The sequence below is a fragment of the Monocercomonoides exilis genome (genome assembly GCF_001643675.1).
Source record: "Monocercomonoides exilis strain PA203 chromosome Unknown scaffold53-602328, whole genome shotgun sequence".
NCBI classification, from domain to species: domain Eukaryota; phylum Preaxostyla; order Oxymonadida; family Polymastigidae; genus Monocercomonoides; species Monocercomonoides exilis.
This window is the reverse complement of record NW_027150598.1, coordinates 88,123-116,112: the sequence shown is the minus strand read 5'-3', so window position 1 is coordinate 116,112 and position 27,990 is coordinate 88,123. Positions and strand designations below refer to the sequence as shown.

Sequence of the window (27,990 nt, the reverse complement as noted above, 5' to 3'; positions counted from 1 at the left end):
AAACATAATAAAAAAAAGAATGAACTTGCACTATTAATCCTTCATTTCATGCTCATTTTTAGCGTTATCTTCTTTTCTTGATCTTCTTTTCTTCATAGTCACAATGATAATTACAATAACCACAACTGCCACCACAACTGCCACAACGACAATCGGCACAATAATGGATACAACGTTTCCAGCCTTCTTCTTTTTATTTTGATTTTTCAGTTTCTCTTGTCTCACTTTCACATTCTTCTCAAGCATATCCTCAGGCTCTGTTTCCGCATCTTTTGCTCCCTCTATCCAACCAGCTGTGGAATTATCATAATCATTCACAAACTCAAACGCATCTTCTTGTTTGCAGAACTCTTCGAAGTCTGGGGCTATGATGAACAGAGAAGTTGTTTTTGAGCCAGCTGTGTTTGAGCTGTCGATCTCCAGATTGTGTTTTGAAGGGAGTTGCAGATTCGATGTTGCCTTGGGAATGTCAATGAATATTGTTCCTGATTTCCCTTCTTGTGCTGAACATGACTTGAATGAACATTTGCTTGACCTTCCAATGGCCACTCTTGATTCTTTTGAGCTGAGAATGATATCCGACCCTGCTGCTGCTCCTTTCTCCGATTTCACATCTTGAACATTCAATCCTTCGATTGACACCTTCGAAGATGAATCGCTCTTATCTCTGATGCTGATTGCTGCTCCACTTTCCACATTCACTTTGCTGATGTCCATTCCACTCAATGACACCTCGCTGGCTCCAGAAAAAGAAAATGGTGATGAAGAGAATGTCACAAATGAGGTCTCATCTGTGCATTTTACTGTGTCCATTTCCACTGTTCCAGATGTCACACTCACAAGACTGCTTGCCAAGGGACTGCTTCCATCAGCATTTGAATTCATTCCTTCTTGTGATTGTGATCCAATTCTGACAAATCGACATGTCGACATTTTCAATGATATTGAATCATTTCCAGCGCTGATTAATGAGTCCCAATTCTTTTCTGTTGAAGAGAATTGGAATGCCAAACACTTGAATTCCACAATTCTCTGGCAAGAAAAGAGAATTGATGAAACAGAAACATCACAATCAATAGAAATTTCTGTTTTTCTTACTCCATTATCATTCACTCCTTCAATTGTTATTCCACTATCTATGTTGAAACTTATTTCTTCTGCTTTTATTGGGTCAGATGTTTTGATAATATCAATGAAGCAAATCTCACTCTTTTCCAAATAATCATATGCGAATTTTAAACTCTTTATTTGCCGAATTTGCGTCGATTCCATTTCCTTTCCCCCCATTTTTAACATATGCCCTTGTCATATATTCTGGTCCAGGAGGAGGAGGATCAAAATATGCACTTGTGAAATCATATTCAATATTACTCTTATCCTTTTGTCCCACTATAAACCACAAACTGTTTCCTTGAGTGAAATTGGCTGCGAAACTATCCATCATTGCTTCTGCAATTCCTTTGAATAAAGAATCATCTTTCAACGTAATATACAATCCAGTATATCTTTTTGAGCCATTTTTCTCGGCTGAGCAATTCAAAAACACAAGATTTCTTCCATCGCCAGGCCACTTAAGTTGAGATGCAGATGTTATATGTGGCATATATAAATAAATACCACCGGATTGGCCACCAATGCAACTGCAAGATGTTAAAGATGTCACGCCTCCATCTCCAAAAGTGAATGTGCTTTCATTGTTGTTGCTAAAAACGTTCAATGTTGCCCGCCTTTCAGTTTGACATTCTGATAAGGAACTTCCGTTCAGGATGACATCCACTCTGTTTTCATTAACTTCGTTGATAAGAACAACTCCTTGTCCTTTTGATGCAATCTTCTTTAATGAAACATTTGTGAATAAATGTGTTACAGAAGATGATATATCAAAAGGAGTCTTTGAGAATCTAACAGTGAACTTATCATCAACACACTTGACAGACTCCATAATTAAACTTCCCTTGTGTATTTCAACAATTTCACAATTCACATTTTCCTTATTTGTTATTGGTCTAATAAACTGGCAGTTTCTAATTTTAAGTTCTGAACAGTCACCATATATCAGCGAACATAAACTTTCCTCATTCATTTCACATTTTTGTAATGAAACAGGGAAGAGGAAGGACAAATCGTTAAATTCAACCTTTTCACAACATTTGAGCAGATATCTTCCTGCATTAACATCGCAATCAATTGTTGCGATTGCATTTTCCTTTCCATCGCTGTTCTTCCCTCGAATAGCAATCCCGTTGCTTATTTTGAATTCAATTGCTTCAGCAATGATTGGATCAGCTGTTTAAATAATATCCATATAACATGCTTCACTTTTTTCCAAGTAATCATATGCATCGCAAATGCTTCCAGTTGCTGATTCAACATTGATTCCATAACCAATTCCATCTATTTTGACAAATGCCCTTGTCATGCTTTCTGGTTTTGGAGGAGGAGGATCAAAATACATGCTTGTGAAATCATGTTTTTGTGTGTCGCGTAAATTTTGTCCAACAACACACCATCTGTTATCCTTTCGTATGTAATTAGCAGCAAAACTGTCTTTCATTGCCTTTGCCATATCTTCGAATAGAGAATCATTTTTTATACGAAGGCGCAGTCCTGTATTTCTATTAAAACCGTTAAACTCAGTTGAGCAATTATGAAAAACGAGATTTAATCCATCGGCAGGCCATTTAAGTTATGATGCTAATGAAATACTTGGCATATATAAATCCACAATGCTGGATAATTGATTTGAATCTATGCTTTTGCTTCTGCATGAAAAAAATGATGTCACTTGCTCATTTCCAATAACAAATTCTCCGTCCTTTTCAGTGCTATAAATGTATAAAACATATTAACCTTCGGAGTGACATTCAATGAAAGAACATCCACTTAGAGTCACACAATATTTGTAAATTCCTTCATGATGATATATGCAAATAATACCATTTTTTGATGAAATCTTGTTTAGTGAAACATTCGTCAATGTTACTGTTGCTCTCGGAGTTAACTGAAAAGGTTTTTCACCAAATGAAACAGTGTTAAAGTCATCAACACACTCAACATTTTCCATTATCAAATCTTTCCCTTTAAAATTTACTAGACTTGTCCTAAAGGTATTTGCACCGTTTAATGAACGATTAAATTTGCAGTTTGTAATTGTTAGATCTCCTTTGCCATCTATCAAGAACAAGTCATGATAATTTGGTATATCATCATTAACCAATGTTATTGGAAAATGGAACACCAAATATTTGAAGGTTGAATCATTCAAGCATGTGAAAAGATTTTCACCTGGATGAACATCACAATCAATTGCAACAATTGTGTTTCCATTTCCATCGCTGTTTATTCCTTCAACTGTTAACCCTCGGCTTTTGTTGAACGTAATTATTTCGGCTGTTAATGCATTTTCATCGAAAACAGCAAAGATCTTGCACTCTTCTAATCTTCCCAGAAGATTGTATGCATCATTTATTGATTTTTTTTCCTGGTGTATCGCTTTGCCACTGAAACGTCTATCTCCGCTTTGCTTCACATAAACTGTATAAGGTTTTCCCTCATCCGCTGCTTGTGATATTGTTAATGTGAAAACCAGAAAGAGCAACAAAATGAAAGACATTCTTTCAATATTACTCTATCTGTTCCTCTTATGCAAAAATCAACCCTTTATAGTTATATGTTTCATATTTCAAGAATGGTTTGTTTCATATTTTCGATCATCAGAAAATGTGCACCAAAAATTATTCAAAATGAAAATTTTGCAAACATTCGCAATAGAGCGAATATCCGAACGCAAGGAGCAGGTTTGCTCCTCAATAATGAGTTTGATCTTAAATTATGGGTGGTTTAAGATCAAACTTCGCTAACAAATAAACCTTTCTTACACACCATTGTCCGCAGTAATAATGACACAAGATCCTGTTAGAATGGAAAACAGTGACAGCGAGGATAGAGGATTTGATCTTGCACAGAGACTTTCAAGAGTGGAAAATATGATTGAAGAGATTGCGAGAAGCCGAACAGTTCCGAGCCGCTCGGGAGCGATGGGAATGCTTACAATGAAAAAGGTTAAGAGAGGGCGTCAAAGGAAGAGATCCCAGTCGAGATCGAGCGAATCGGAGTCGGTATCAGATTTTTCTGATACGATCACGAGGAGGAAACAGCGAAAACGATTGATGGGCGGTCGCACACGGGAGCTGATGAGGAGATGGGATGAAGAAGGAAGCAGCGAGAGCGACTCCGGGAGTGCAGAGAAGCGGGAAGAAGAGCAAGATAGATCCGAAGATTTCTTGGGAATTTTCCCAGACGAATGGTTGAAGCCTAGGAGACAGGCAGGGGAACTGAAAAGATTCATGGACTTTCGCAAAGCCGGATCAATCAGAATAAATGACGACATCCTGAACACTTTTATCCCGGAGACGGAGAAGAACTTTTTCACTAGACACACTGACATGAGTTGGAACGCCCTAGCAGTGACGGGGGTCACTGCGGAGGGAAGAAAAGATTCCCCAGAAGCCGCCCGGGTTATCGAGCTGCTTCAGCCCACCCTGGAATCGGGGTTCGAAGCCGCTAAGGCGATTGCAGCCATTACTACAAGAGTATTGAAAAGGACGCGCCTAGAGGAAGAAGAGAAAGAGCGACTGAGGGGGCTCTTTTGCGCGTACGCACTAATAGCAGACTGCATTAGCCGCATAAACTTGCTGAAAGTTATTCCTCAGTCAAGCTGGGAGAATGTGAAGTGTTTTCTGGACGTGGGAATGTCCAAGGACATCCCAGAGAGTTTTAGGAGATTAGTGGATAGCACCAGCTTTTTTCGTCCTGGGGGGGATGCTCCAGGGTACGGAGCATCCCCCGCTTCTCCCACAACCCTCGACCTTGCCCCAGCCAGGGGCGGGCGCTCAGGGAGGTACAGCACAGGCAGAAACGCCCAAGGCTTTGCCTACAGGCAATTCCAAAAGCAAGGTTTCGAGGGGAGTTTTACAAATTTCAAACAAAGAAGGAGGTCAACACAAACTCGACCACAACAGGCCCCAGCAACAGCTGGGAGAGCTCCCTCGTTCACAGTCCCCCTTCCTCCAGCTCCCCCGAGGATACAGGGAGAATCAGCAGCAGGAACAGCTACTGGAACGAGCCAGTAAGCTTAGAGATATCCGCGCTTTGTCGCGAGACAGAGAGAGAAGAGAGAGCCGCGCTATGCCGCGAGATAGGGACGGACATGATGCTGTCAGAGCTCAAGGGAATGACAGTACTACGGGAGGTCCCAATCGTTCGACAGACAATCACAGGGGAGGAACCCTTGGAAGTCTGCGAGAGCAACGAAGAGGCACTGAGCCCTTCCGACCGAAAGAAGAGGATAGAGATAGAAAGCTCGATCGATCGCGAGATGAGAACAGGGAGAGAGGACACAGAGGAAGACTCCGTATATCCCCAAGGGACAGAACAGGTGAACGATCAGGAACCCGAGAGGGAGGTAGTGAAGAGAGTCTGGAGAGCTTCTGGGACTGTTATCGAGTCCCCAATTGGGAGCGTCCAGGAGGAGAGCTGGAAGATAGCTACTGCAGATACTCTCGAAGGGAAAGAGACCGCACAGATCCAGACTGGTCAAAGGACACCAGAAGTGGGGAGTTGCGTAGCAGTGGGACCACCGAAGGAGCCACTTCCTGGGAGACTGGTGAACAGGCTGAGCGAGTGGAGGAAGATTGGGGGAGACAAACTTGTGAGCCGTGGTATAAAAGCTCGATGGAAAGATCCCCAATCCCCAATCTCACTCGAGGAGAGAAAACACAGACAGGAGTTTCGGGGAACAACAGAGATAACAAACAATTATTTATCCCTCTTAGAGGAGGAATTGAAGGTTGGAGTGGTGAAACCCATACAGGAGTCGGAGGTGAAGTGGTTCAATCCGACATTTATGGTCCGGAAGAAGAACAGAAAGTGGAGGAAGATTCTGGATTGCAGAATTTTAAACGAGGAAGTGCTAGGGAAACACTTCAAGATGGATTCCCAGGAGACAGTTGTGGAACTCCTGGAGGAGAACGATTGGATGACTACGCTCGACATATCGAGTGCTTATCAACATGTCAAAATGGACGAGCAATTCAGTCTCTATCTGTGCTTCAGCTTTCAGAATCAATGCTACGCTTACGTGGGGATGCCATTTGGAGCAAAGGACGCGCCCAGAGTATTCACGAAGATAATGAGACGAGCAGCGTCATATATCAGAGAACATTGGAAGGTAAAGCTGGTGATATATCTGGACGACATCCTCCTCATGCACCCAGACAGGGATGCATTGAGATCGATCTCACAGGAGATAGCCCAGTTCCTGAGAAATCTGGGCTGGATACTGTCGGAGGAGAAGCTGAAGCTAGAACCCGCAAGGAGTTTGGAGTTTTTGGGATGGAGTTGGAACTCAGAGAAGATGGAAGTGACGCTCCAAGAGAGGAAGAGAGTGCTGCTCCTGGAGGATGTGAGGAAATGGTTAGCACATGCAAAGAAAAGGAGGAGACAAAAGACGAGGGACTTAGCAGCACTCCTCGGGAGGTTGAATTTTGTGAGGTTACAACACCCACCAGCGAGCTTGTGGATGAAGCGCATGCAATACGTACTGAGGCAGGCAATAGCCCGAGGGGGCTGGAACGGAACTGTGATAGTCAATCCAATGATGTTAGGAGAATTAACACATTGGAGGAAAACCCTGCGAGAGAACAGACCAAGGAGTCTGAGGAGAAGGAACAGACCAGCAGAGCTAACGACGGACGCTTCAGAGCTGGGATGGGGTGCAGTATTAACAATACCAACAAAGAACAAAGAGGAGAAGATATATGTCCATGGGAGTTGGACCCTCCAGGAGAGTGCGTTAGCGATAAACGAAAAGGAGTCCAGAGCAGTGTTGAGGACTTTAGAAAGAAAAGGAGCATGGCTGCAACAGCAGAAGATAGACCATATTCGTCTGAGGACAGACAATATGTCCACAAGATGGACAATACAGAAGAAGAGTGGAGCTCCATCGCTCATTCCAACACTGAGAGCATTGGAGAAGAAACTGAACAGCCTGGGCATTACGATACAGACGGAACATCTCCCGGAAGAGCAGAACATGGAAGCAGATGCACTCAGCCGGATGGCGAAGAAGCCGGACTATGCACTGAGTTGGGAGAAAGTTGCAGAGATATTTAAAGATATTGCACCGAGAATACAAGAGACAATTTTAGAACCGATTGCGCAGGTGCCCTGCGGAAATACTTGGAGACTATCCTCTCTGAGAAGGAAGAGAGAGAAATGCAAGGAAATGAGATAGTGCTAGTCCATTCGTTCCTGAGAAACATTGGACGGACCCTGAAGGAGAAGATGAAGGAAGCTCAGAGGGATCTGACGATTCTGATTCTACCAGCCTGGCGGGGGCAGACCTGGACCCCGCTGCTGCAGCATGGGCATTTGACAAAGACCCTGGGGACCATTCAGGAGTGCATGATACCGGGAACGAAGATGAGAAGGGAAGGCTAGAAATTACCCCCAGGAGAGGTAATAAGCGTTATACCGGAGAAGAGAATATTCAAGGGAGAGACCTCTTCTTAACATGGGGAGAACACGTTGGAGCAAAAGACATAGCAGCAGCAATACTTAGAAATCAGAAGAGTGAGAGAGATACGTGGAGAGCGCTGCGAAGATTCAAGCAATTTCTAGATAGAGAGAGCATGGATGACACTGACCCCCTCACAACGAAAGATGCAAAATGGATTATGGCAGAGTTCATCGAAACACTCTCGAATACAAACCTCTCAAGCGGAGTGATAAATCAGACAGAACGGAAAGTGCTGGATTCTATTAACCTCTTCAGAAAGACTAAGGTTGACGTGAAAGACATAGAGATATTTCAAAAAACCTATGTGGGGGAGAAACCAAGAAGAGGCAATCGATACAAATCGATGTGGGACTTGACAATCATCACGAAATGGGAAGAAGCCACTCACGATATGAAAGACCCACAGACCCTCCAAAGGAGAGCTCTCATTTTAACTTTGATATTTGGTGCCCTAAGGCCAGCAGAGCTGGAGAGAATGAGAAGAGGGATAACGATACTTAGAGATGATTTAGTCCAGACACAAGTACAAACAAAAACATCAGGGGGAGAGACTGTTAAGGTTATTATAAATAAGCATCCAAACCCACGTATCGATGCGGTTGTAGCGCTCCAACGCTGGATGGATTATATAAAGACAACCTTTAGAGACGAACATGTGTGGTTCGATCTCAGGGGGAGGCAACCTGCAAACTTGCAGAGGATTAAAGAAGAACTAGTAGCTGTCCTGAGAGAGAACGGAATACCCGACACATTTACCGCGTACTCGATAAGACACGCTGTGATAACGCACTTAGCAAGACAACAAGCTGCAGATTGGAAAGCAATCAATGCGTACGCGAGATGGGCGCCAGGCTCTAGAGTAGCCCAGGAGTATTACACCGTGTTACCAGTTCAGGACACGAGATGGATCCTGGAGACAATCGGTGGCCCAGTACCCCTGGCAGAGAAGGGAGGAAAGTCGGAGAAGGACAGCAAAGGAAAAGAAATTTCAAATGAGAATACAGAATCTGAAACAAAGGAGTATCCTGAAGAAACATCACAATCTGGGGGAGAAGCGGAGACGAGCAAGAGAAAGAATTCGAAGAGACGAGGGTCGACTCTAGAGAAGAGTTCGCATCATGAGGACGATATAACACAACCCACCAGGGGTGATGAGACACCTTCCATTATTCCCCGCAGCATCATGGAGCTGACGGAGGGCAGACAGACTGCCTTGCTGAAAAAGCTTGAAACTAATCGGAGGAAACGCGGAGAGAAAAGCATTGAACAAATGGTTAAGACCGCAGAAACATCTTAAACCCGATCAAAGACTTCCAGAAAACACCACAAGAAATGGAGGGAGTGGAGACAAGGGCCGCACATTCATCCGCAGTCCCTCTGTTCATCCGCCGCACGACAAGGTGCTAGGCAGGAGGGTTTAAGATCAGAGGAGAGAAGAGAACGAGGGATTTCAAAACTCATTATTGAGGAGCAAACCTGCTCCTTGCGTTCGGATATTCGCTCTATTGCGAATTGATAGAACGCAGTGAGACAGGATTTGCTCCGAAATAATACTAACGCGGATGGAGAGACTCAGAGCGGCTGGGTGCGAGATGAGAGAGAAACATATGGTGAAGAATAGGACGAGGAAAAAGTGGCGAGATAGCAGAGGAGATAGGAAAAGAGAAACCGTCCAGGGATATTAAGCGCACCCAGAACCTGTATTTACAAACAGGAAAGCTAGTGAGACCGTTAAGAAGAACCTTACTCCTTTAATTCATGGCAAGAAAGTGCAAAGAAAAGAGTCAGACTGGTCCATACAGAGTGTGGCGAGCGGATTGGCTCTGCTGGATCAGCAGAAGAGCGGGAGGCAGAGCATAATACACGCAGTTTTCTTTTCCACGCCTCGCGAAAGCGAGAGTGGTTTTTCTTTCTGCTCCGTTTTTAATTTTCGCCTCACAGGATCCCTGCACAGCCTGCAGGAGGGAGCTCCGAGGGGTATGCCCTCTGCCCTCTGGTCTTCGAGACCATGGCAAAAGGCGAAGTCGGTGGTGAAGTGAAGCGGACAATGCATTATTTTATTTTATTATTATTAAATTTTAATGCTATTGTTTTGTTTTTCATCTCACTCTTTTTTCCACGTCATTGGGGAGGGCGAAGTTTTTCACTTAAACCACCCATAATTTAAGATTAAACTCATTATTTCGGAGCAAACCCTGCTCACTGCGTTCTATCAAAAATAGTTATTTTTTCATTCAATATGAAAAATATTCAATGCTTTTAAAAATAAAAATTCCGTTCATACCATCAATGATTAACGAATAAATATGATAAACTTTATTGTGAATAATGACAAAAGAGTGAATTTCGTGAAGCCTAATAATTTCCGCTCAGCCCTTGCAACATAATTCGATGTGAACTTGAAGAATGAATGTAATTTTTTTTGATCAATTTTTCTATTTTTATTTCATATCGCGTTATGGATGTATTTATCAGATTTTGCAACCGCAAGAATGGGATGTCTAATTGTGTGCGTTTGTGATAATTGAATGAATGAAAGAATGAATATCCATTGGAATATTGCGAATGCGTTGGGAATGGTTGGACACTGTGGTAGAAGAAAAGGGAAAGGCAAGCACCATCCTCTCGAAAGGGCAATTGAGAGGAAGAAGGAAAAATCTTTTTTTTTTTTTTTTTTTTTTTGAGATGATGATGATGAAGGAATTAACGATCTGGTCCAATATCAGTTGAATTAAATGATATGAAAATAAGATGATCAATTCATATTCTGTGAGTGAAGCAAAAATGAACAGCCACCAGTCACTTTGCAGATACTTCAATAAATACGAAAATATATTCCATTCCTATCTCAGAATCTGAGTCTATAAAGCTTCAAAAAGATGAAAAATAACATCAGTGGTTTTTGGTAAATTTTGTTGTCTGACTTCATTTCCCATTCTCCACAATATGCTTTTTCAATTTTCATATAAATTATCAAATCTCAAGCCAATTTCTTTATTTCTTCTTCATTTCTCATTAAATCTCTGATGCAGATGCAAAATGCAAAGCAATCCAATCAGACGAAGAGGATGATGATTAAGTAGGAGAAGCTGTGTGATACGTTGTTAGAGTTTTGGAAGAGGAAGAAGAAGATGATGATGATAATGAAAGAATCGAATAAGATGATTAATTGTTGAAAATTGAAAGATAAGAGTCAATGAATATCAAAGTTGAAATTCATTGAAATTCTCTTCTTATGTTCCTTTTTCTTCTTGCAAACAATAGCCTCTGAATTCTTTTCACTTTCAGCTCAATCTTTTTCTCTCTCTCCAACAAAAAAAAAATGAAATATTGAGCTATCCCTTTTTCATTCCATTTCTTTCAATTTTTCGTTTCCCTTATTTCACAAAAAAATCTTCTTTCCTCAAAAATAATTCTTTGTCAAAGCCCAATGGAAGGCATCTTTGATATATCTTGAATTTCATCAATCTTCATTTCATTTTTCTTCCTTGCTTTTCTTCTTCTTCTTCTTCAAAGCCAGCAAATCCCGAGCTCTTTTTACAGTCTAAATGAAAAAAAAAAACAATTATCACTTGAAAAAAAAATATATCAACAAACCTTCTAAACATTTTAATATGCAATTTTCTGTTTTATATTCTATTTGCTACTGTTTCCCTCCAATAAAAATTCTTTATTCCTTCCATTTTCAAATATTTCATCATCTGATTCGCAAACAGTCCTTTCTTGAAGTCATTTCCCCATCAATAGCATCGATTTCCCTCTCTTCTGAAAAATGTAAAATTCATGCATTTTGCTCAAATTCATCTTTCTCATTGAAAATAATCCTTTTTCTCGTCTGAAAATATCATCTCCAATTCTCTTCCCAATCCTTCACCCTGGGCACTTTTCGTATGAATTCGCTGGCTCAACTCGATGGTCAGCCTGCACAATGAGATATCCCGCCTTCATTCATTTTCATTCTTTTCCACTTACTGCCCTGAAAACAACACAAAAACATTCAACAGATAAATATTCATATAAATAAAAATAAAATAATACCAAACTGCTCTTCGACTGTTTTTTGCCAGAATGCATATCTCGACAGCCATCACCATTCAAAAAATAAATCAATCTCTTTATTTCAGTCTCAGAATGGTCAAATTGCAGCACTGAATGCATCTCTACAAAATACATTGAATATACCACTGGAGGGTCTTCTCAGCCCGTACACATTGTGATGCCTGTCAGGATGTGTTTTTTCTGTTTTTGGCATGATCATCTCCTTTAATAATATTCTCAACGATACAAAAAAGTATTTGATGTCTATCTCATCAACACCGGGCACAGAAGGGATATGGAGCAGAGAAGAGATGGAAGAGGATTATTTGTGGCAGGGAGTAGGGGTTGAGTATTTTATGGAATGTTAATATTTCAAGAGGGGCTTTTGAATGAAAGAAATTCTGAGACAAAGGGGTGGGGAAGAGTGGGTGGAGATTTGGAGGGGAAAATGTAGTAAATACATAGAGAAGTGGCTGAGGATGATGAAAGAGGACTGATTGGTGATTGGAGAAATGGATTTTGAAAAGAAAGAAAAGAGGGCAAAGGCGGGAAAGAAGATGAATATTCTGAAGTGTTTGATTGGAAGAGGGGTAACTTTTATGAGAGGAGAAGATTTTATGGAAGAGACAGGGAAAGATGAAGAAAAGGAAGGGATTGACATTTTCTGAGAAGTTAGTGTGCTGAATGGAAGAGGAAAAATAGAAAGGAAAATAAATAGAGGGATATTAACATTTTCTGTTTTTGAGGGGAAAGGAGGGGAAATCGCAAAAAGACAGCCAATGAACTGATGATAATATTTTTCATTAATTAATTTCAGTCTGTTTGCCGCAAATATTGTGATTACGATAATTGTCTTTTTCTCAAATCAACTTTTCGAATTTTATATATGGTCCAATCGACCACTTCACACAAATTTTTCTCAGCTTCATTAATATCATTCGACTGATTTTGCATTTCTCAACCATTTCTTCTTCTTCTTCTTCTCATTTGAACTCTTTTTTTTTTTTTTGTTTTTATTGTTTTTATTGTTTTTTCTTTCTTTCATTTTTTTCTTTTTCTTTTTTCTTTTCTTTCTAACTTTCTTTTTCTTTTTTTTAAACGTTACCGATCTTTTAACTTTTTTGAAAAAAAACAAACAAACAGCTGTGAAGAGATTATCAAAGGAAAGCAACTTCAATTTGAGAGGCGAGAAGACGAGCTTGTTTTAAAAAAGAGGTATTGTCTCATTTATAAATGCATTTTTTTTCATCTTTTATTTCTTTTTCTGCTTTCTTTCTCTTCTTTTTCTATTTTTTGATTTGTTTTCAAACTGTTATGAAACTTCACTCAAAAACTGTTTCTTCTTGCAGCTTCTCATCAATTCCATCCACAACAATCTTCAGTCGCTTGTGAATGCACTCACACTCATCGTGCTTGTCGGCCATTGCTTCTGGCTGCTTCTGCCATTGAATGCACGTTCCTCTTTTCCTTCCAACAAAACAGTTTGCATATGATCAGACAACACACAGCAATCTTCAATGATATCATTTATTTCTTCGAAGAAGCAGCTTCATTCATTTCATCTGAATATCTGCAAAGGTCGCAGATGAAAAATCAACAGAACCAATTCATGGGCAAGTTAATATCAGCCTGCGAGCATAATCACAGAACAAATGGGATGCAATAGAATCCAATCTCAAGAGTGAAAAAAAAATGGATATGTTATTGAATGCTCAACATTTATCTCTGTTCATTTGGAAGATGAAAGGCTTGCTAGACAATGAAATGAGGAAAGTGTCTTGCTTGATTGGGAAAACAAACAGAAGGCCATTTTGATTGAATGGAGTTATTTGCTTGGGATGAACACAAAGAGAGGCAGATGCTTTTGGGGGAGTGAAGGAGAGAGAAGAAAGCAGAAGAAATAAAGATAGTCGAGGGCTTCTGCTTGCGAAAACGATCTTATCATTGCCTTGAGATTGATCAACATCTTCTTTTCCATCAATTCTTTTGACTTTATCATCAGCGAATTCGTCTTCTTCGTATTCTTCGTCTTCTTCGTCTTCTTCTTCTTCAAATAGCAATTCGCATCATCTATCCAGTTCAGCCAACTTCTTCAACAACAACAGTTAAGAAAATGAAGAAGAAGAAGAAGAAGAAGAAATGTGAATGAAGAGCGAGACGAGAAAGAAGTTCCTGATTATCCAGTGTGTAATGAACGGAGATGTTGTCTGAAAGGATTGAAGAGATTTTGTCGATGATAGGAAACACATTGATTGGATGAAGCAAACAAAGAAGAGAAAGAAGGAGGAAGATGAAAAGAAAAGAGAGAATGAAGAGAAACCAAATGAAGTCATGAAGTTAATAATGAAGGAATGTGGCAGACAAAAGCAGAAAGAAGAAATAAAGAATAGGATTTCTGAGAACCAGGAGATGGAAGTGGAGAATGTCAATAAAACTTAATGAAAGGAGGAATAAGATGAAACAGAGCGGAAACATAAGGAATTAGAAGAAACGAAAGAGGAAGATTGAATGTGGAATTTTATTGAAGGAAAAAAGGGGAAAAGCGATGAAAGAGGGCAATGTTTGACAATCCCTTTTGCAGATGTTCTGACATTCCAGACTCTTTTTGTTGGGGTTGCTGATCCACAATCCTCGAATGGAGATTGAGTGATTGCATTGCCACTGAAGAACACATCATTCCTCATTTCATTTATGGCAGCATATCAATTAAAGAAACACCAAATTCAATTTTTGCCTTTCATGAAAAAAATATGGATAAGAAAAAGAGAAAAAATATATCATTTTTATTTTAAGAAAATAATGCTGATTTATTTATTCAGAAAATGCTCATGGACATGAAAGATCAAATGTCTCATTGTACGAGTTGAAACCTCGAATTCCTCTCCGAAAAAAAATTTTTTCTTAACATAAGTGTAATGGGTGCTCATTATATTCGCGGAGAAAAATCTATCCACAACACCTCTTTATTAATGGAGTGAGCTCTGCATTATGGGCTCAGCCGGTCACAAAAGTGATGTGTTCAAATGGATGAAGCGTTTAAATAACAAAACAATAAATGTATTCTGTGCCGAATGGCATTCTGAGGCGTTGCAGCGTTTGGCGGTTGTCTTAGGCTCGGCTTGGGACGTTGTTTTGGCATTTGGTAAACGGAGCTCGATTAAAGCCTCGGTAATCGCACGCGGCTATCAGCATCGGCTTTTGGTATAGTCTAGCTGTATTAATTCTTGGTATTACTCTGATGTGGCTTTATCTTTGGCTTCGTCTGTAGATTTTATCAATGATATCTGTGTTTTTTTGACTCAATTTATTTCATCGTCTTTCTTTCTCCTTGAATATCTCTTGCATTATTCCAGGTTGTGAATTATTAATTAAAGGTCTTGGCTTGGGAAAAAACGGGAATGATTGTTCAACGTCCGTTCGGTGGAACATAATTTATTTAAAACACGAAGTGTGAAGCGGAGGGAGGAGCTACGCTCTGGGAGGGAAAAGAGGTGTTGTGGATAGATTTTTCTCCGCGAATTAAAGTACAGAGTCCCTTTATTCTAGAGAAAAACCGTTATCTACAACACCTCTTTATTAAGGGAGTGTTCTTTGTTGGGCAAATCTTTGCTTTTACATATTTCAGTGCCTATATCAGTCCTTTCTATCTCTGGTTCTTCTCTGGTATTCTCTGGTTCCTTCCTCTTTCCAGTATTATTGTCCTCTGGCTCTTCAACACTCGTCGGAAGTATTATCGTTTGATTAGGCTGTGTCGCGTGAAAAGTTTGCTTTGATGGAAGATTTGGGGAAGGCGCTTGTGTCGTGAAAGGTTCTGCTGTTGTATCCGCGTGATTAAGTGGTTGAAGCGGAGGAAGACCAAACATCATGGTAGTTGTTTGCTGAGTGGCACAGAATGGAATGCCCTCTATCTGTTTTGCAATGCGGCTCTTCTAAACAACTGTGTTTTCATCTTGTTGGGAGCTATCTTCCTCTGGTGCCAGGAGTGCGCGGGCCATCCGGTTTGCCAGGTTCGCTTTGTAGAATGATCTGGATAGCGTGTGAGAAGTTGTCGAAAGATGCTCGTGCTTGGCGATTCAGACCTCCGGCATCTCGCTTGAAGCTAGCTTGCATATTGATGAGTGCTTTATTATGTGGATGTCCAGTATTCCTCAGATACCCCTGCTTTCAGCATTCCCATTCTGACAATCGTTCTTATTTCCATAACTGTTTACGGTGTATGGTGAGTTGTATTGAGGAGGAAGCGACAATTTTAACTTTTGTTCGATGCTTTTTCTCAATCCCAAAAAACGTAAATAGCTCTTGCCTGACATATTCGCTTGTGATCCTCCTCTAGGCATGGAACCGTTACGTATTCTCTGGATCTGGAAGTCTTGAGTCTTGTGGACAAATAGATCACTTCATCTTCAAATATGGAATTGACCACAAATATCTGCTCAAGCTCATGGAATCTACATGAAGTAAGCAGCATAACTGGCAAAATGCACTTCACTGTCAGGTCAAAAAAAGAAAGATGCTCGCTCAGCCCGTTGTTCTCGAAATACGACAGCACGATGTCAGGGCTCCACATCTTTGTGTTCGGCTTTCAATGAGTTTGGGAAAATGAAAACGATCTGAATATTGTACTTATAAAACTAACCTTACTCAAGTCCTAACCATATACCGTCTTGGAAAAGAGTGAAATCGCTGACATTGTGGCACACAGGCATAAATGTTTACCACATTTGTCTCTCATGGATAGAAGACAATTTGCGCAATCCATTGATCATTCATCGAAATATTTCGTGAACGGAACCAGTTTCAACTCTTCCCATTCTCTGCTGAAGTGTGCAAAGCCAAAGGTGTATTGAGTCCATGTGGACTTTGCTATGCTCTCCTTCGTTACGGAAATGATCCTATCCGGGACTCCGCAGATCCTGAGGCTTTTCCACCACCATTCTTCTCCAACTTCTCTCACAAATTGATTGTTACTGCCTCGTATCACCCTGGAGGCAGCACCACATCAGTTCTCATCAGGCCTGCTCCCGGGATTAAAACCGCTTTCGAGTTCCTCCAAACGTAATATTCACACATCATCTCTTCCAGCAAGTTGCTCCATATCTTGTTCTTCCATCTCTGAAGAAGAATGATTGCTCTCGTTATCTCTGCTTTTGATTTCTTGAGACTCGGAAGAATTAACGGAATCGGGGGATGAATGAGCGTTGTGTTCATTGTCCAATCTGCGGTGAGACCATATTGAGTGAACAGACTTCCTGCACCATGCCTAGTCTCCATCCTCTTGTTTCCTTCGTTTGCGAAACCGTTTATCTCTGCTATCACTCCGAGAGCCCTCTCAGCTTCATTCAGATATTGACTCCTTATCATATAATCTCCTACGACCTCTAACCTGGACAATGCGTCTGCTGTTGTGTTTTTCTCCCTTGGAATGTGGATTGTGTCATCATCAATTTCATCGACTAACATATGGTCCTGATCTTTCTCAATAAAGGCAGGAGGTTGGGTCCCGCACCCTACCTGTTGATGTTGAATACCTCACTGGTATTTTCGGAGTGGAGAAGGATCTTGAACATATGGTTGCGAGTGATTTGTGATGAAAAATTGTTGAGAGCCAATAAAACTGTAAGGAGCTCCTTGAAATTGGATGTTTGGATCCTTGTGTTGTTGCTGAACTGTTTGTGAAAATGAAATCTCGGCATAGGTCTGAATCGTACCATTTTGTTGAAGGCATTTAAAAATGAAAAATTCACAAATTATTAATTGTTATAATTATTTGAAACTCAAATCTATCGGAAATAAGCAAATAAACAATGTTGAAAAACTCAATAATAATTTAATGATCACTGTCCCATAACATTTTCTTTTGAAAAGCAAGATATTTATTATTCAATTTTCAGACTTTGTGGAGTTTCAAACGATTTTTCAATGCTATATTTGAAGAAAAGGTTTAATTTTTATTGTTGTAGTTAGAAAGTTTAATCATATATATTCTTTTATCTATCATTATTCTTTCCAAATAAGAAAATACTCGATATATCCGCTTTTACGTAAAAATGTATTTGTAAAACAGTGGAAATGCAAAACACAAGTTGATGAATGCATGTCTAATGGTATGTTTATTAATGTTTATTGATATTAAAGATTATTAAAAAATCAATTAATTTTTTTGTTGTTTCAACATAGAAACATTTATTTTGCATTTGGCTCCTGAAAAAAGTTTCGATTATAAATGAAACCTGCAATTCTTTGTTTATGAATGCAATGGAAATGTTGGAAAATGCGAATCGCTGTTTCGGAAAGGAGGAAATGAAAGAAGGATTAGAATGTGTGTTGAAAAGATAGTATTTTCGATAAGGATTTGAAAAACATGAATGAGAGGAATGCATAGGAGGAAAATATCGAAATTTTGATGAATCAAATAAAACAGTGGAAACAACGGAGAAGAAGAAGAAATGCGTAGTTGGAAGACTTTTTTCAGAGGTATTTAGGTTAGATGAATAGAATAAAAGCAAATGGACTGAGATTTGAATGTGCAGCGAAGCTGAGACTGAAGGAAGGAATGGAAAGGTGCGGAGTGTTAGAAAAAGTTGGTCAAGAATTCTTGAGCTTGGTTATTGAGCTTGGTATAAATGGAAAGTAGTGCGAAGAGGATGACGAAGAAGAATTGCGGATTGCAGATGTTGCGATGGGAAAATGAAATGGGGTGAGGAATGTTTGTAGGTGTGATGATTCCACACTGGCAAGGTTGTTGGCAATGTTGAAGGAGGTGACAGATACTATGTGTTTTGGAGTAGAAAGGATGAGAAAAGCAGACAGAAGAAATGAGAGAGGATGATGAGTGGCAGATTGTTGGGGGGCGAGGATGAAGCGGAGAAAATGATGCTGGATGGGCACATGGCTGATGGAGCAGATGTGTCTGTTGAGTGAGGTTGAGGGGCAGTTGGCATTTTGAAAGGAGAGGAAAGAAGAGGGAGATGGAGAACACATGGAGTGTGTGGAGCTTGTTGAAACAAGAGAAGGAAGATGAAGGAAAGGGGGCATAAGAATTGTGCTTTGAACAGAGGGGATGGATCTGTCTTCGGAAATTCACAGATAATTGTTTTGTGATGTTTTGAGAGATTTCAATCTCTGTATTCTAGGGTTTTTCTCATTCAAATTGTTGGTTTTTTTTTAATTCAAAACCATTCTGTGCTAGCCCATTTTTGTTCCATTATCAATTTTTTCTTTTATTCACTTGATGTTTGTACCATGTTTGATGAATTTTTCACATAAATGTTTTGTTTTGTTTTTGTTTTGGATCTTGTTTCGAATTTGTGAAAATTCATTTTTAAAGAAAACATTAATTCTTTCATTTTGTCGTTTTAAAAGTTTTCTTTTTTTAAAAAATGGAAAAAAAAGTTCAACAAATGAGTGAAGAATATTTATTAAAAAAAAGCACTTTTCGTTTCAGAAACAGCTTCTTCCAGGATCAGGTTTTGCGCACAGTTCCCTTTAAGAGCCAAATTCAATCGTTGAGGAGATGCAATTCAATTTACTTTTTTTGTCTCCACGCCGACCATCAACAGCCGTGACATCGGCACCACAAACACTGAAAATGAATCACATTTCCTGAAGAAACACTCGTGGTGATCACAACATCCTCCAATGAGAGTGACCCACCTCCATCTGATACCACAACCACACTCGGCGAAGTTTCTGCTTCTGAGTAACAATTAACCTTCATGCGCAATAAACCAAGATGGCCTGTCATCACACCGAATAGCGCTCCAGCTGCTGCTGATGAAAGTGATTTCATTTCAATCGAACTCTCCATCCTTCCCTTCCCAATGACTGAACTCTTCTTTGATCCAATATCAATTGTTGTTGTTTCACTTTGATGATTCCCTTCCATCAGTGTGACTGACAGGCTCACCTGGATCACGCTCCGAATGACTGTAACACCAGTGGCTCTGTATGTATATGATTCGTTCGCCCCACATAACTCTTCTGCATTTCCTCCACTCACAGCCACAAATCGATTGAGTATCCCTCTCTTTAGCCAATCCTTTTTCGATGTTTGATCACACACCCAACTCCCTGAACTCGAATAATTATACACATAACACATCCTCTGTTCATTCGTGTTTGTTGTGTAACATTCATAGAACGGATTTCCTGTGCTCAAAAAAACATTGAATTGATCATAATATATATCGCATCGTGACCATATGGCGTATTTGCAGAGCACTTGCATTCATGGAAGAACAGAAAATAACAATAAAAATAATTGGTTGGAGCTGCTGTGTTTCTGGATTCAAAATACAATCCTCCTCCATTTGCTGTTGCTGAACATGAAATAAACTGAATGCTCCTCACTTTGAATTGCGTGGCAGGAACGTTTTGGCAAAGCATGCCTCCACCAACAGTATTTGTGACTGAGCATGAAGTGAAATTGCACTCAAACACACACGAGCTCCCTCCTTCTCCATCTTCTTCATAGATGCACCCTGATCCAGGTTCACTGATATTGAAAAATCTCAAACCTCCCCCGTCGTAGCGAGCCTTGCACATCTGGAAGCTGCACCCACTTACAAGGGCACATGAAATTATTTCGCAAGCATACACCCCTCCTCCTCCATATTAAAAAAGTGCATGATATGAATTGAAGAAATTGTTAACAATTTTAACTGACCTAACATTAAAACAATGAACTCCTCCTTCAAGACTATAAATAACACAATTGTAAAGAGAACTTTGTGAAACCGAAACTGTTATTGATGGCTGAACACTTAAGAAAATTGAACATCTGAAAAAGAATTGTATTCCCACGAATCATTCGTTTCTCTTGTTTTTGATCCATTACGCGCATACGAAATAAATGAGTTCGTCCAATAACTAAAACAGTTGTTGCATCTTGCATTTGTTGACTATTTTTTCAGTTATATAGATTGCGAAAAGCAACAGCCTTCTTTTCCGAAGATCAACAAATAAAAATCAAAATCATAAATGACAATGGATCAAACACACATTCTCCACATTCATGAACACGTAAAAATATATATTAAGTGGAAAAATATACTTTAAAAATATTGAAACAATGTTATTGTGGAATAGATCAAAAATAATTTTTATCATGGGACATCGATCATTTTATTTTTTCATTGATTTTCAACATTGTTTTTTTGCTTCATTCCGAGTGACATCAGTTAATATAAATTATAACAATTAATAATAAACAAATTTCAAAGTTTCTAGTTGCTTTTACAAAATCGTACGATTCAGACCTATGCAGAAATCTCTTTCCTCCAACTGACAAGGTTGCTCCGCAAGCCCAAGGGGAAGCATCTGTCGTTAATTTGGCGTCGGGCTTCGAGAAATCCACCAGTTCATTTCTGTGTCTCTCCTTGAGCCTTTTGATCCAAAAGTCCAATTGTTTTTTTATGCTGATGTTCAAGAACACCGTTCCTTCCCAACCATCTTTCTTGACCTCCTTGTTCAGTAAATGGTACATTTTGTTCATGTATAAAGAGGCGTCTATGTACACGAACCGTGCAACGCTGAGCTGTCCTATGAAAGAAGCGAAGTCTCTCGTCAATGAAAAGCTGTTCTTCATCACTATCTTCACCCATTTGACACATTCCTGCCTCAGTTCTCTTAGTCTCTGCTGTTCCACTGAGACAATCATTCGACTCGTTTTCCATGTCCATCCGAGGGAAATGAAGTTCTTCTTGGGGAAAAACTCGCTCTTCTCCATGTTGATGGTTTGCCACAACTTTTGAAATCACTCGATAATTTCTTGAGTCGGCTAATTTTTTATGAGATCATAAAATCGTTGCATCGTTGATCTTTCATGAGTAATTTTTTTTATTTGTGCTTGCAATTTTTGAATATCGAAAAAAAATTGTTTGAAAATTGCTTGTGAGATTGTTTTGGAATTTGAAAACGTGCAATCGATTGATTTAATAAAAATTTTCATTATGAAAGAAAAAATGCTATGGCAAATTTGATCGTTCAGTTATCTTTTTTTCCGTGAAACCATGTGAACAGGATAGGAGGAGAGAAAATGAACATTTTCTGCGGGACAAAAAATAATATTTTTCTCTGTAAAAAGGTCAGTGACAGCGAAACAGTGGCGATGGAACTGAACGAGATGATTTAAAAAAGCAGCTTTAAAGGAAATTCATTTTCCAAAATAGCATTTGAAAATTGTTATGTTTGTATTTTTTATTGTTCTATTCACAGTGAAGATGCTTTCATCTGTAGCTTTCTCAGAGTGCAAGAATCTGAAAAATTCTATGAATGATCATTTTTTTGCTTTTCTGAGGAAAGTATCAGAAGAGAGCTGGATGGCGAGATACAACCAGCAGATAGGAATTGCATATTTTCCGTATTCAACTTGAACATGAGATGAAAACAAATTCGATTTCAAAGCATTCGGATGAGAGGGGAAAAAAAAGAAGAATACCAACAATTGGACAGCTCTTGGAAAGAAAAAATGCAGAAATATTATTTAAGAAAAAAAAAGTGGATGAAAACATCGAAAGCAGGATATTTGTGGGGAATAAAGGAAGATGGAGAAAGAAGCACAGGAAAACAATGGAAAAGGAGAATGGCAGCATTAGTGATTGGACAATCTTCTGCATTTGCGAAAGAGGTGGCAGGTGTGTTCTTTTGAGGAATTTTTATAATTAATGTCATACCAATTCTTATTATTTATTTTTTTTAATCTTTTTTCCATTCCAACCAACAGTTTTTATTACGACGAGCGTCATTCCCAAGGACAATCCATTTCAATCAATATTTCAAACGAATTATGTGGTTTCTTCTCCGTCTTCTTCTCCTTCTACGCCATCTTCGCCATCTTCGCCGTCATGTGTTTTTAATGCATTGAATGTAGAGAATTAGCCTCATTTTGAACATCAAAGCAGCAGTGCTTCTGTTCCAATGTGACAAGAAGAAAACAGACAAATTCCTCTATCATCATCTTCTTCTTCTTCTTCCTCCTCCTCCTCCTTCGTTTTAACCTTCTCCTTTTTCTTCTTCTTCTTTTCAAATGTATTGTTCAGAAATTTGTCGAAAGAAGACCGGTGAATTCTTAGTGTTAATTGTTAATTTGTTTCTTTCAAAAGTTTTTTGAAAGAAAAAGAATACGACAAGAAACAGGAGATAGAAGTGGTTGAAAAAGGAAAAGAAGATGATAGCTCCGATGAAAATGTCATCTGAGAAATCAAAGGATCGATAGCAGCAAATGCACATTCAAAGAACAGCCGCATATTGTTGATTGCCAATTCTTTGCTATTCTGAATCTGTTTGTGCTGCGCCGAAGAAGCAGATACTGCTGTTGCATGTCAAGACACTGACTCTTCTCCTCCTCCCTCGCTCTGCCGTATAATCGGATTGTGAAACAAAACCACTAGCATCCCGTTCACCAGCAGCACCCTAAAGCAGTTCGCTCCTTCCACCTCATTCCTCCTCCGCTGCATCCCCACCAACTTCACTAGCAGCCGCACAATCCTGAACAAAGCTCACCGCCTTCTTTCTTCCCCACCGCCTCCTATACAGCCTTCGAGCACAGCTTCAGCCCTGCCCCTACAGATAGCCCCGAAAGCACACACAAAGGTCGTACAGTGCAGGCTTCAGCAGCACCAGGTGCCATTTCACAGTATCCGCAGCGGCACTGTTCTATAAAGGTGATAGAAACACTTGTCTATCGGTTGAAACAAACATGTCTTGCAGTCGCAGGAATAGCGCGATGAAGTTGTTAGGCTGGTACGCCTCCAGCACAGACGCAAACGATGGCAGAAAGCACCTCGACAGATGGGATGCATCTCAGAAGGATTGTTGCGACAGCGCATGTTGCATCTGCGGATAGCGCGCACGCAGAAGAGACTCCAGCTCTGAATTTGTGATGCACCTGATAATTTTGACGAAGAAGAAGACGAAGAAGTCAATGCCTTGCCAGAACAAAGGCATCACACATCACCGTTATCGCCTTCTTCCGCTTTGCTGCCTCTGCCCGGTAGTTGTTTGGTAGAAACCCCAGAAACACTGACGCGTAGGCCTCTCCCTTCTCCGACGTTATCATCTCAAACTCACAAATAAATATCTTGATCTTCTTCTCAGAAGCCACTTCAAACAACATGTTGGAGCACTTCCGGAATATTCGGAACGATTCTATCAGGAAGTTTTCGCTCTCTTCTGTCGGCTGCTGATACAGAACACCCTTCAAGCAGTAGCGTGTCACAGTGCATGAAGAACAACAGTTCATTTTTAGTGAACAATTCATGAACAAACTTTCCAAACATCCGTTCCTCCGCAAAATCCTTCAGGTTCAGCTTAACCCAGTGAATCATCGCCTTCTGCACAGCTTCACTCTTCTTCTGATTCTCAATCACCTCCTTGAACAGCGCCTTCTGCTTTCTTGTTGTCTGTGCGTGCATTTTCAGCAGCTTTTTCAGAATCTTCGTTTCATTCATTGTCTGGTTCATCTTCTGCTTCACAGTTGTATCAACTCATCCTCCATCACCATCGCCAATGTTTTCTGCTCCACCACTGCTTGCTTCTCCCACAACACCCACTCTGCTTCCAGCTTTCATATCAACACACTTCCAGCTCGGGTTTGTGTCGAACATCACAGCTCTGCAATCTTCTATGCTCGTTGAAAACATCTCCTGGAATTTTTCACATAGATGCGACTGAAGAATTAACGAAATGAAAAACAGAACCTTCACTTCTTTCACAGAGAAACCAACGAAGAAGATATGAAATGCATAATCCTCAATCCACAAGTTTCCACTTGCCATCCACACTCACAACTCCGCCCTGTTGCATCTTGCGTTTCTTTTCATTCGAAATCCACTTAACACTCAGCTCAACCTTCTCATTATCGTTACAGGCTGACCTGCATCTCCTTCACCTCTTCATTGCACTTCTCGCTCAGCTGAAGAATCTTCCAATCACTCATCTGGATGAGATTGCCATTCTCCTGTTCTCCTCCATTAGCAATTTGTCAGCTTCAATAGCCGCTTGTCATTTCAAATATATTTCGTCCACATGTTGAACTCCATGAACTTCTTATCCGTCTCCTGTTTCACCGCTTAATGTTTTTTTTTCCCTATTCTACCACTCCTCCTCAGTCTTTTCCTTCTTCTTCCACTTCTTCTGCTTCTTCTGCTCCTTCTCGCTCCACCATTACACCCAGCACAATCTCTTTTATCACCTGATTGACATACTCCATCTTCAACCTTTTCGCCTCCACCACCATCTCCCCAACTTTTCCAGCACTTTTCACACTGCAAACACTCTCCACATCACTTCCTCTTACACCTTATTCATCACCACAACTCTCCTCGACAGCTGTGATCGCGACATCAGCCACGCTGTCGCAGACAAAAGCAGCGACGGGCTCAACAGATTTGAAGATCGATGGGAACGCATTCACACTTCCACAACAAAGATATTCTTGCTTCCAGACTTCATCAACAGCGATTCATCAATTGACGGAAGCGGAGCAACAAGCGTAATAGAAAACATCACCGAAAGCACCACATCAGAGGTGCGCACAATGCCCCCAAACAGCACCGCCCTCAGCACCACAACAAAACCCAGCAGTTTCTGCAGCAGCATCTGCTTGTTCTGTGCGTACACCCTAGCCGCCTTAGGCACCAAAATCCGCAATCGTATTTTGATGTCATTCATAGCTGCTGCAGACGTCTATTACGCCACCACAGCCGAGGCATCCGACGGACAAATCGCAGGAGCTGATGAAGATACGGATGATTTATTACACCTGTCACATTCTTCTCTTTTCTTCTCAACATCTAGATTGCAGAGCCAAATTGGAGTTATACTATAGTTGAAGAAAAAGATGAGGATGGAGAAAATGATTAAGGCACAGAGTGAAGCGAAGACTTTGGTGAAGGTTCAACCTCGAGAAGCTTTTTCAGATACCCTAAAACGTCTATCGGTAGCTCTTCCAATAACAGGAACAACGCATTCGCATCAGGATCAGAAATGTTAATCATCCGCCAATTTACACGTTTTCTAACGATGAGAACTTGCAGATATTTGTTTCTTCTAACAATGAATGAATGGAAAAAGAAAAAGATGAGAAAAAATGCGAAAGAGAAAATCACATCGACAAAAAACGTGATTCATGTTTTGATTCAGTAAATAATAAATATCATTTTGAGTTTTTGATTTCAAGCCTTTTGATGTTTTAATTGCAGATAATATTAATTTTTTTAAAAAATACATATGCAATCAATTAATTTGTTCAAATACTTGAAAATAGTTTTTCATTCATACGTATCATTGCTTCTATTATTTCATATTTATTAACTTTCAAAAAATTATACAAGATTGACGATTTTTCACCTTTTCGTTTTTTCAATTCATTGAAATGTTGAAATGTTTACAACCATTCAAAAAATTAAAATGTCTATTCAAATTATTGAAACAAAAAAGGTCAATATTTACGAAAATAATAGTTTGACACAAATAACAACTAATAGATTATTTTTTAAATCAAAAATAAAAAGTTAGTTTATAGTTTATGTAATATCGATCTTATTGAAACTTTATATTCGAGGATATGCAAAATAAATACAAATGTGGTATTCACAAAAATAAATGAGGGGAACAAAATAATCGACAATTTATGATCATTTTTTAAGGGATAAAATTAAAATCATATTGCTTTTCTAAGAAAAATACACTTTTATTATTATAATAAATTTTTTAATAAAATAAAGAGTTTTTTTCTCAAATTCTATCTGTCACATTCGAAGAGTCGAATTTAATGATCCCATAAAAAATCACCCATATGGGTGATTTTTTTTAACATCATTAAAAAAGATCAAAAATCGAAAAAATAAAATCTATTGTGGTATTTGATGATCAACGAGTTTTTTAAATTTATTTCAAGAATATTGCTTTTATTTTTGTTATATATATTTGATTTGTTTTTAAGAATAAAAAAACAAACCTTTTTGAAGTTTTTGTGGAAAAGAATTTTTTTTGATCATGAAAAATAAAAATGAACCTAAAATTTAAAAAAATGAACAAATAAATTTAAAAATATAATTACAAGTTTCAAAACTTGCTATACAAAAATTTTTGAAGAAAATATTATTTGTAGAACATTATGGAAGGCTTTATATACATAAATTTTGTGAATTTTCAAAAGAAGTTGCGATGCGTATAATATAAATTTTGCTGAAACTTCATCATTAAGTTCCTGTTGTTGCTGAGCAGTTCAACGGATTCGTCAAATGGAGATAATGTTGAAAAGGATGCAACAAACAACGGGAACAAAATCGTTGCAAATGGTGGAACTTATTCTGATGAATGTGGCAAAACACAGCAAAACCCATTTGCCACGGTGGAGTATACTCTCGGATGCGTTGCTCCCTTCAGCGATGCCTCCCTCTCTCTTCTCATCTCCACTTTCACTTTCATAAAGACTCTTGCATTCAGTGCGGTTGACACTAAAATCACTGGAAATGAAAAACTTTATCTGATTCTAATATTAATTCTTCCATTTTCCATTTCATAGAAAAATTCATGAGCTTTCATCTTCTTTTCATTTGAAGTCGATATCATCGCTTATTTTTTCAAAAATCTACAACGTCAGATCAGATAAAAATACTTCTTCAAAATTTCTTCATCTATTTTCTCCTTTTCATCAAAAGAAAACAAAGGTTGTTTTAAGGAATCATCCGTTTTCCTTTCTTCAAAAATAATTTCTTCAAGCATATTCGAAGGTTTTCCACATATTATAATTTCCTCATCTTTCATATTCAATTGTCAATCTGTTATTCGTTCCACGTTTTTAATATAGAATTATCCTTCGATCATTTGTTTTCTAATAAATTATGTTCTCCTTATTTATTCATCCTCTCGTTCCATTGAAGGCATATGAAGTTGTGAAATCTGTCGAAGGCCATTTTGGAACCCATCCATTTCATAAAAGGATTTCTCCAATTCTTTTTCTTTTTCATCTGTGTCTCCTTCATTCACTGAAAAATGAATGAAAAGCATCTTCCTTTTTTGATTTCACTCTGCTAATCGGCTATTCTCCGCTAAAAATAAAATCGTTTCCGTTGCCATATAATTTCAGCTGATATTCTGTGATAAAATAGATATTTCTTTTTGTGTTTCCAAATTGATGCCGAAGGTGTAGTTTGCCTTCCAATCTGAGGGTTGTTGGATGAAATGAACAATTCAACGTTATTTTTGATTTTTATCAAAGAAGGCGTTGAAGAAAAAGAAGGAGTTGAAGGAGAAAATGAAGACAATACAAAAGAATATATTGGATGAAGTTGAGATTGATCAAAATCATGTGGAGTGAATGCATTATTATTTATCCGGTTGCTCTTTCGACTTTGCATGAATCTGAC

General features: G+C 39.1%; 8 protein-coding genes across 8 annotated transcripts; 3 read left to right on the top strand and 5 right to left on the bottom strand.

The window, feature by feature from the left end:
* Nucleotides 1-33: 33 nt before the first annotated feature.
* Nucleotides 34-933, bottom strand: MONOS_5860 (uncharacterized protein; the record flags this gene model as incomplete). The annotated part of the gene is made up of 1 exon (XM_067876044.1): nucleotides 34-933. One exon carries the CDS (start codon nucleotides 931-933, stop codon nucleotides 34-36), a length of 900 nt encoding a protein of 299 aa, XP_067720456.1.
* A 289-nt stretch (nucleotides 934-1,222) lies between these two features.
* MONOS_5861 (uncharacterized protein) lies at nucleotides 1,223-1,942 on the bottom strand (the record flags this gene model as incomplete). Its single annotated transcript, XM_067876045.1, has 1 exon — nucleotides 1,223-1,942. One exon carries the CDS (start codon nucleotides 1,940-1,942, stop codon nucleotides 1,223-1,225), a length of 720 nt encoding a protein of 239 aa, XP_067720455.1.
* Nucleotides 1,943-3,899: 1,957 nt separating this feature from the next.
* MONOS_5862 (uncharacterized protein) lies at nucleotides 3,900-5,132 on the top strand (the record flags this gene model as incomplete). Its single annotated transcript, XM_067876046.1, has 1 exon — nucleotides 3,900-5,132. The coding sequence occupies one exon, from the start codon at nucleotides 3,900-3,902 to the stop codon at nucleotides 5,130-5,132; it is 1,233 nt and encodes a 410-aa protein (XP_067720454.1).
* Nucleotides 5,133-5,187: 55 nt separating this feature from the next.
* MONOS_5863 (uncharacterized protein) lies at nucleotides 5,188-8,876 on the top strand (the record flags this gene model as incomplete). The annotated part of the gene is made up of 2 exons (XM_067876047.1): nucleotides 5,188-7,145; nucleotides 7,388-8,876. The coding sequence occupies 2 exons, from the start codon at nucleotides 5,188-5,190 to the stop codon at nucleotides 8,874-8,876; spliced, it is 3,447 nt and encodes a 1,148-aa protein (XP_067720453.1).
* Nucleotides 8,877-16,594: 7,718 nt separating this feature from the next.
* On the bottom strand, nucleotides 16,595-17,077 carry MONOS_5864 (uncharacterized protein; the record flags this gene model as incomplete). The annotated part of the gene is made up of 1 exon (XM_067876048.1): nucleotides 16,595-17,077. The coding sequence occupies one exon, from the start codon at nucleotides 17,075-17,077 to the stop codon at nucleotides 16,595-16,597; it is 483 nt and encodes a 160-aa protein (XP_067720452.1).
* A 2,092-nt stretch (nucleotides 17,078-19,169) lies between these two features.
* Nucleotides 19,170-21,297, bottom strand: MONOS_5865 (uncharacterized protein; the record flags this gene model as incomplete). Its single annotated transcript, XM_067876049.1, has 4 exons — nucleotides 19,170-19,837; nucleotides 20,059-20,177; nucleotides 20,875-21,000; nucleotides 21,065-21,297. 4 exons carry the CDS (start codon nucleotides 21,295-21,297, stop codon nucleotides 19,170-19,172), a joined length of 1,146 nt encoding a protein of 381 aa, XP_067720451.1.
* Nucleotides 21,298-22,118: 821 nt separating this feature from the next.
* On the top strand, nucleotides 22,119-22,495 carry MONOS_18203 (uncharacterized protein; the record flags this gene model as incomplete). Its single annotated transcript, XM_067871200.1, has 2 exons — nucleotides 22,119-22,251; nucleotides 22,341-22,495. 2 exons carry the CDS (start codon nucleotides 22,119-22,121, stop codon nucleotides 22,493-22,495), a joined length of 288 nt encoding a protein of 95 aa, XP_067720450.1.
* Nucleotides 22,496-23,144: 649 nt separating this feature from the next.
* On the bottom strand, nucleotides 23,145-23,858 carry MONOS_5866 (uncharacterized protein; the record flags this gene model as incomplete). Its single annotated transcript, XM_067876050.1, has 3 exons — nucleotides 23,145-23,297; nucleotides 23,385-23,487; nucleotides 23,569-23,858. 3 exons carry the CDS (start codon nucleotides 23,856-23,858, stop codon nucleotides 23,145-23,147), a joined length of 546 nt encoding a protein of 181 aa, XP_067720449.1.
* Nucleotides 23,859-27,990: the final 4,132 nt, after the last annotated feature.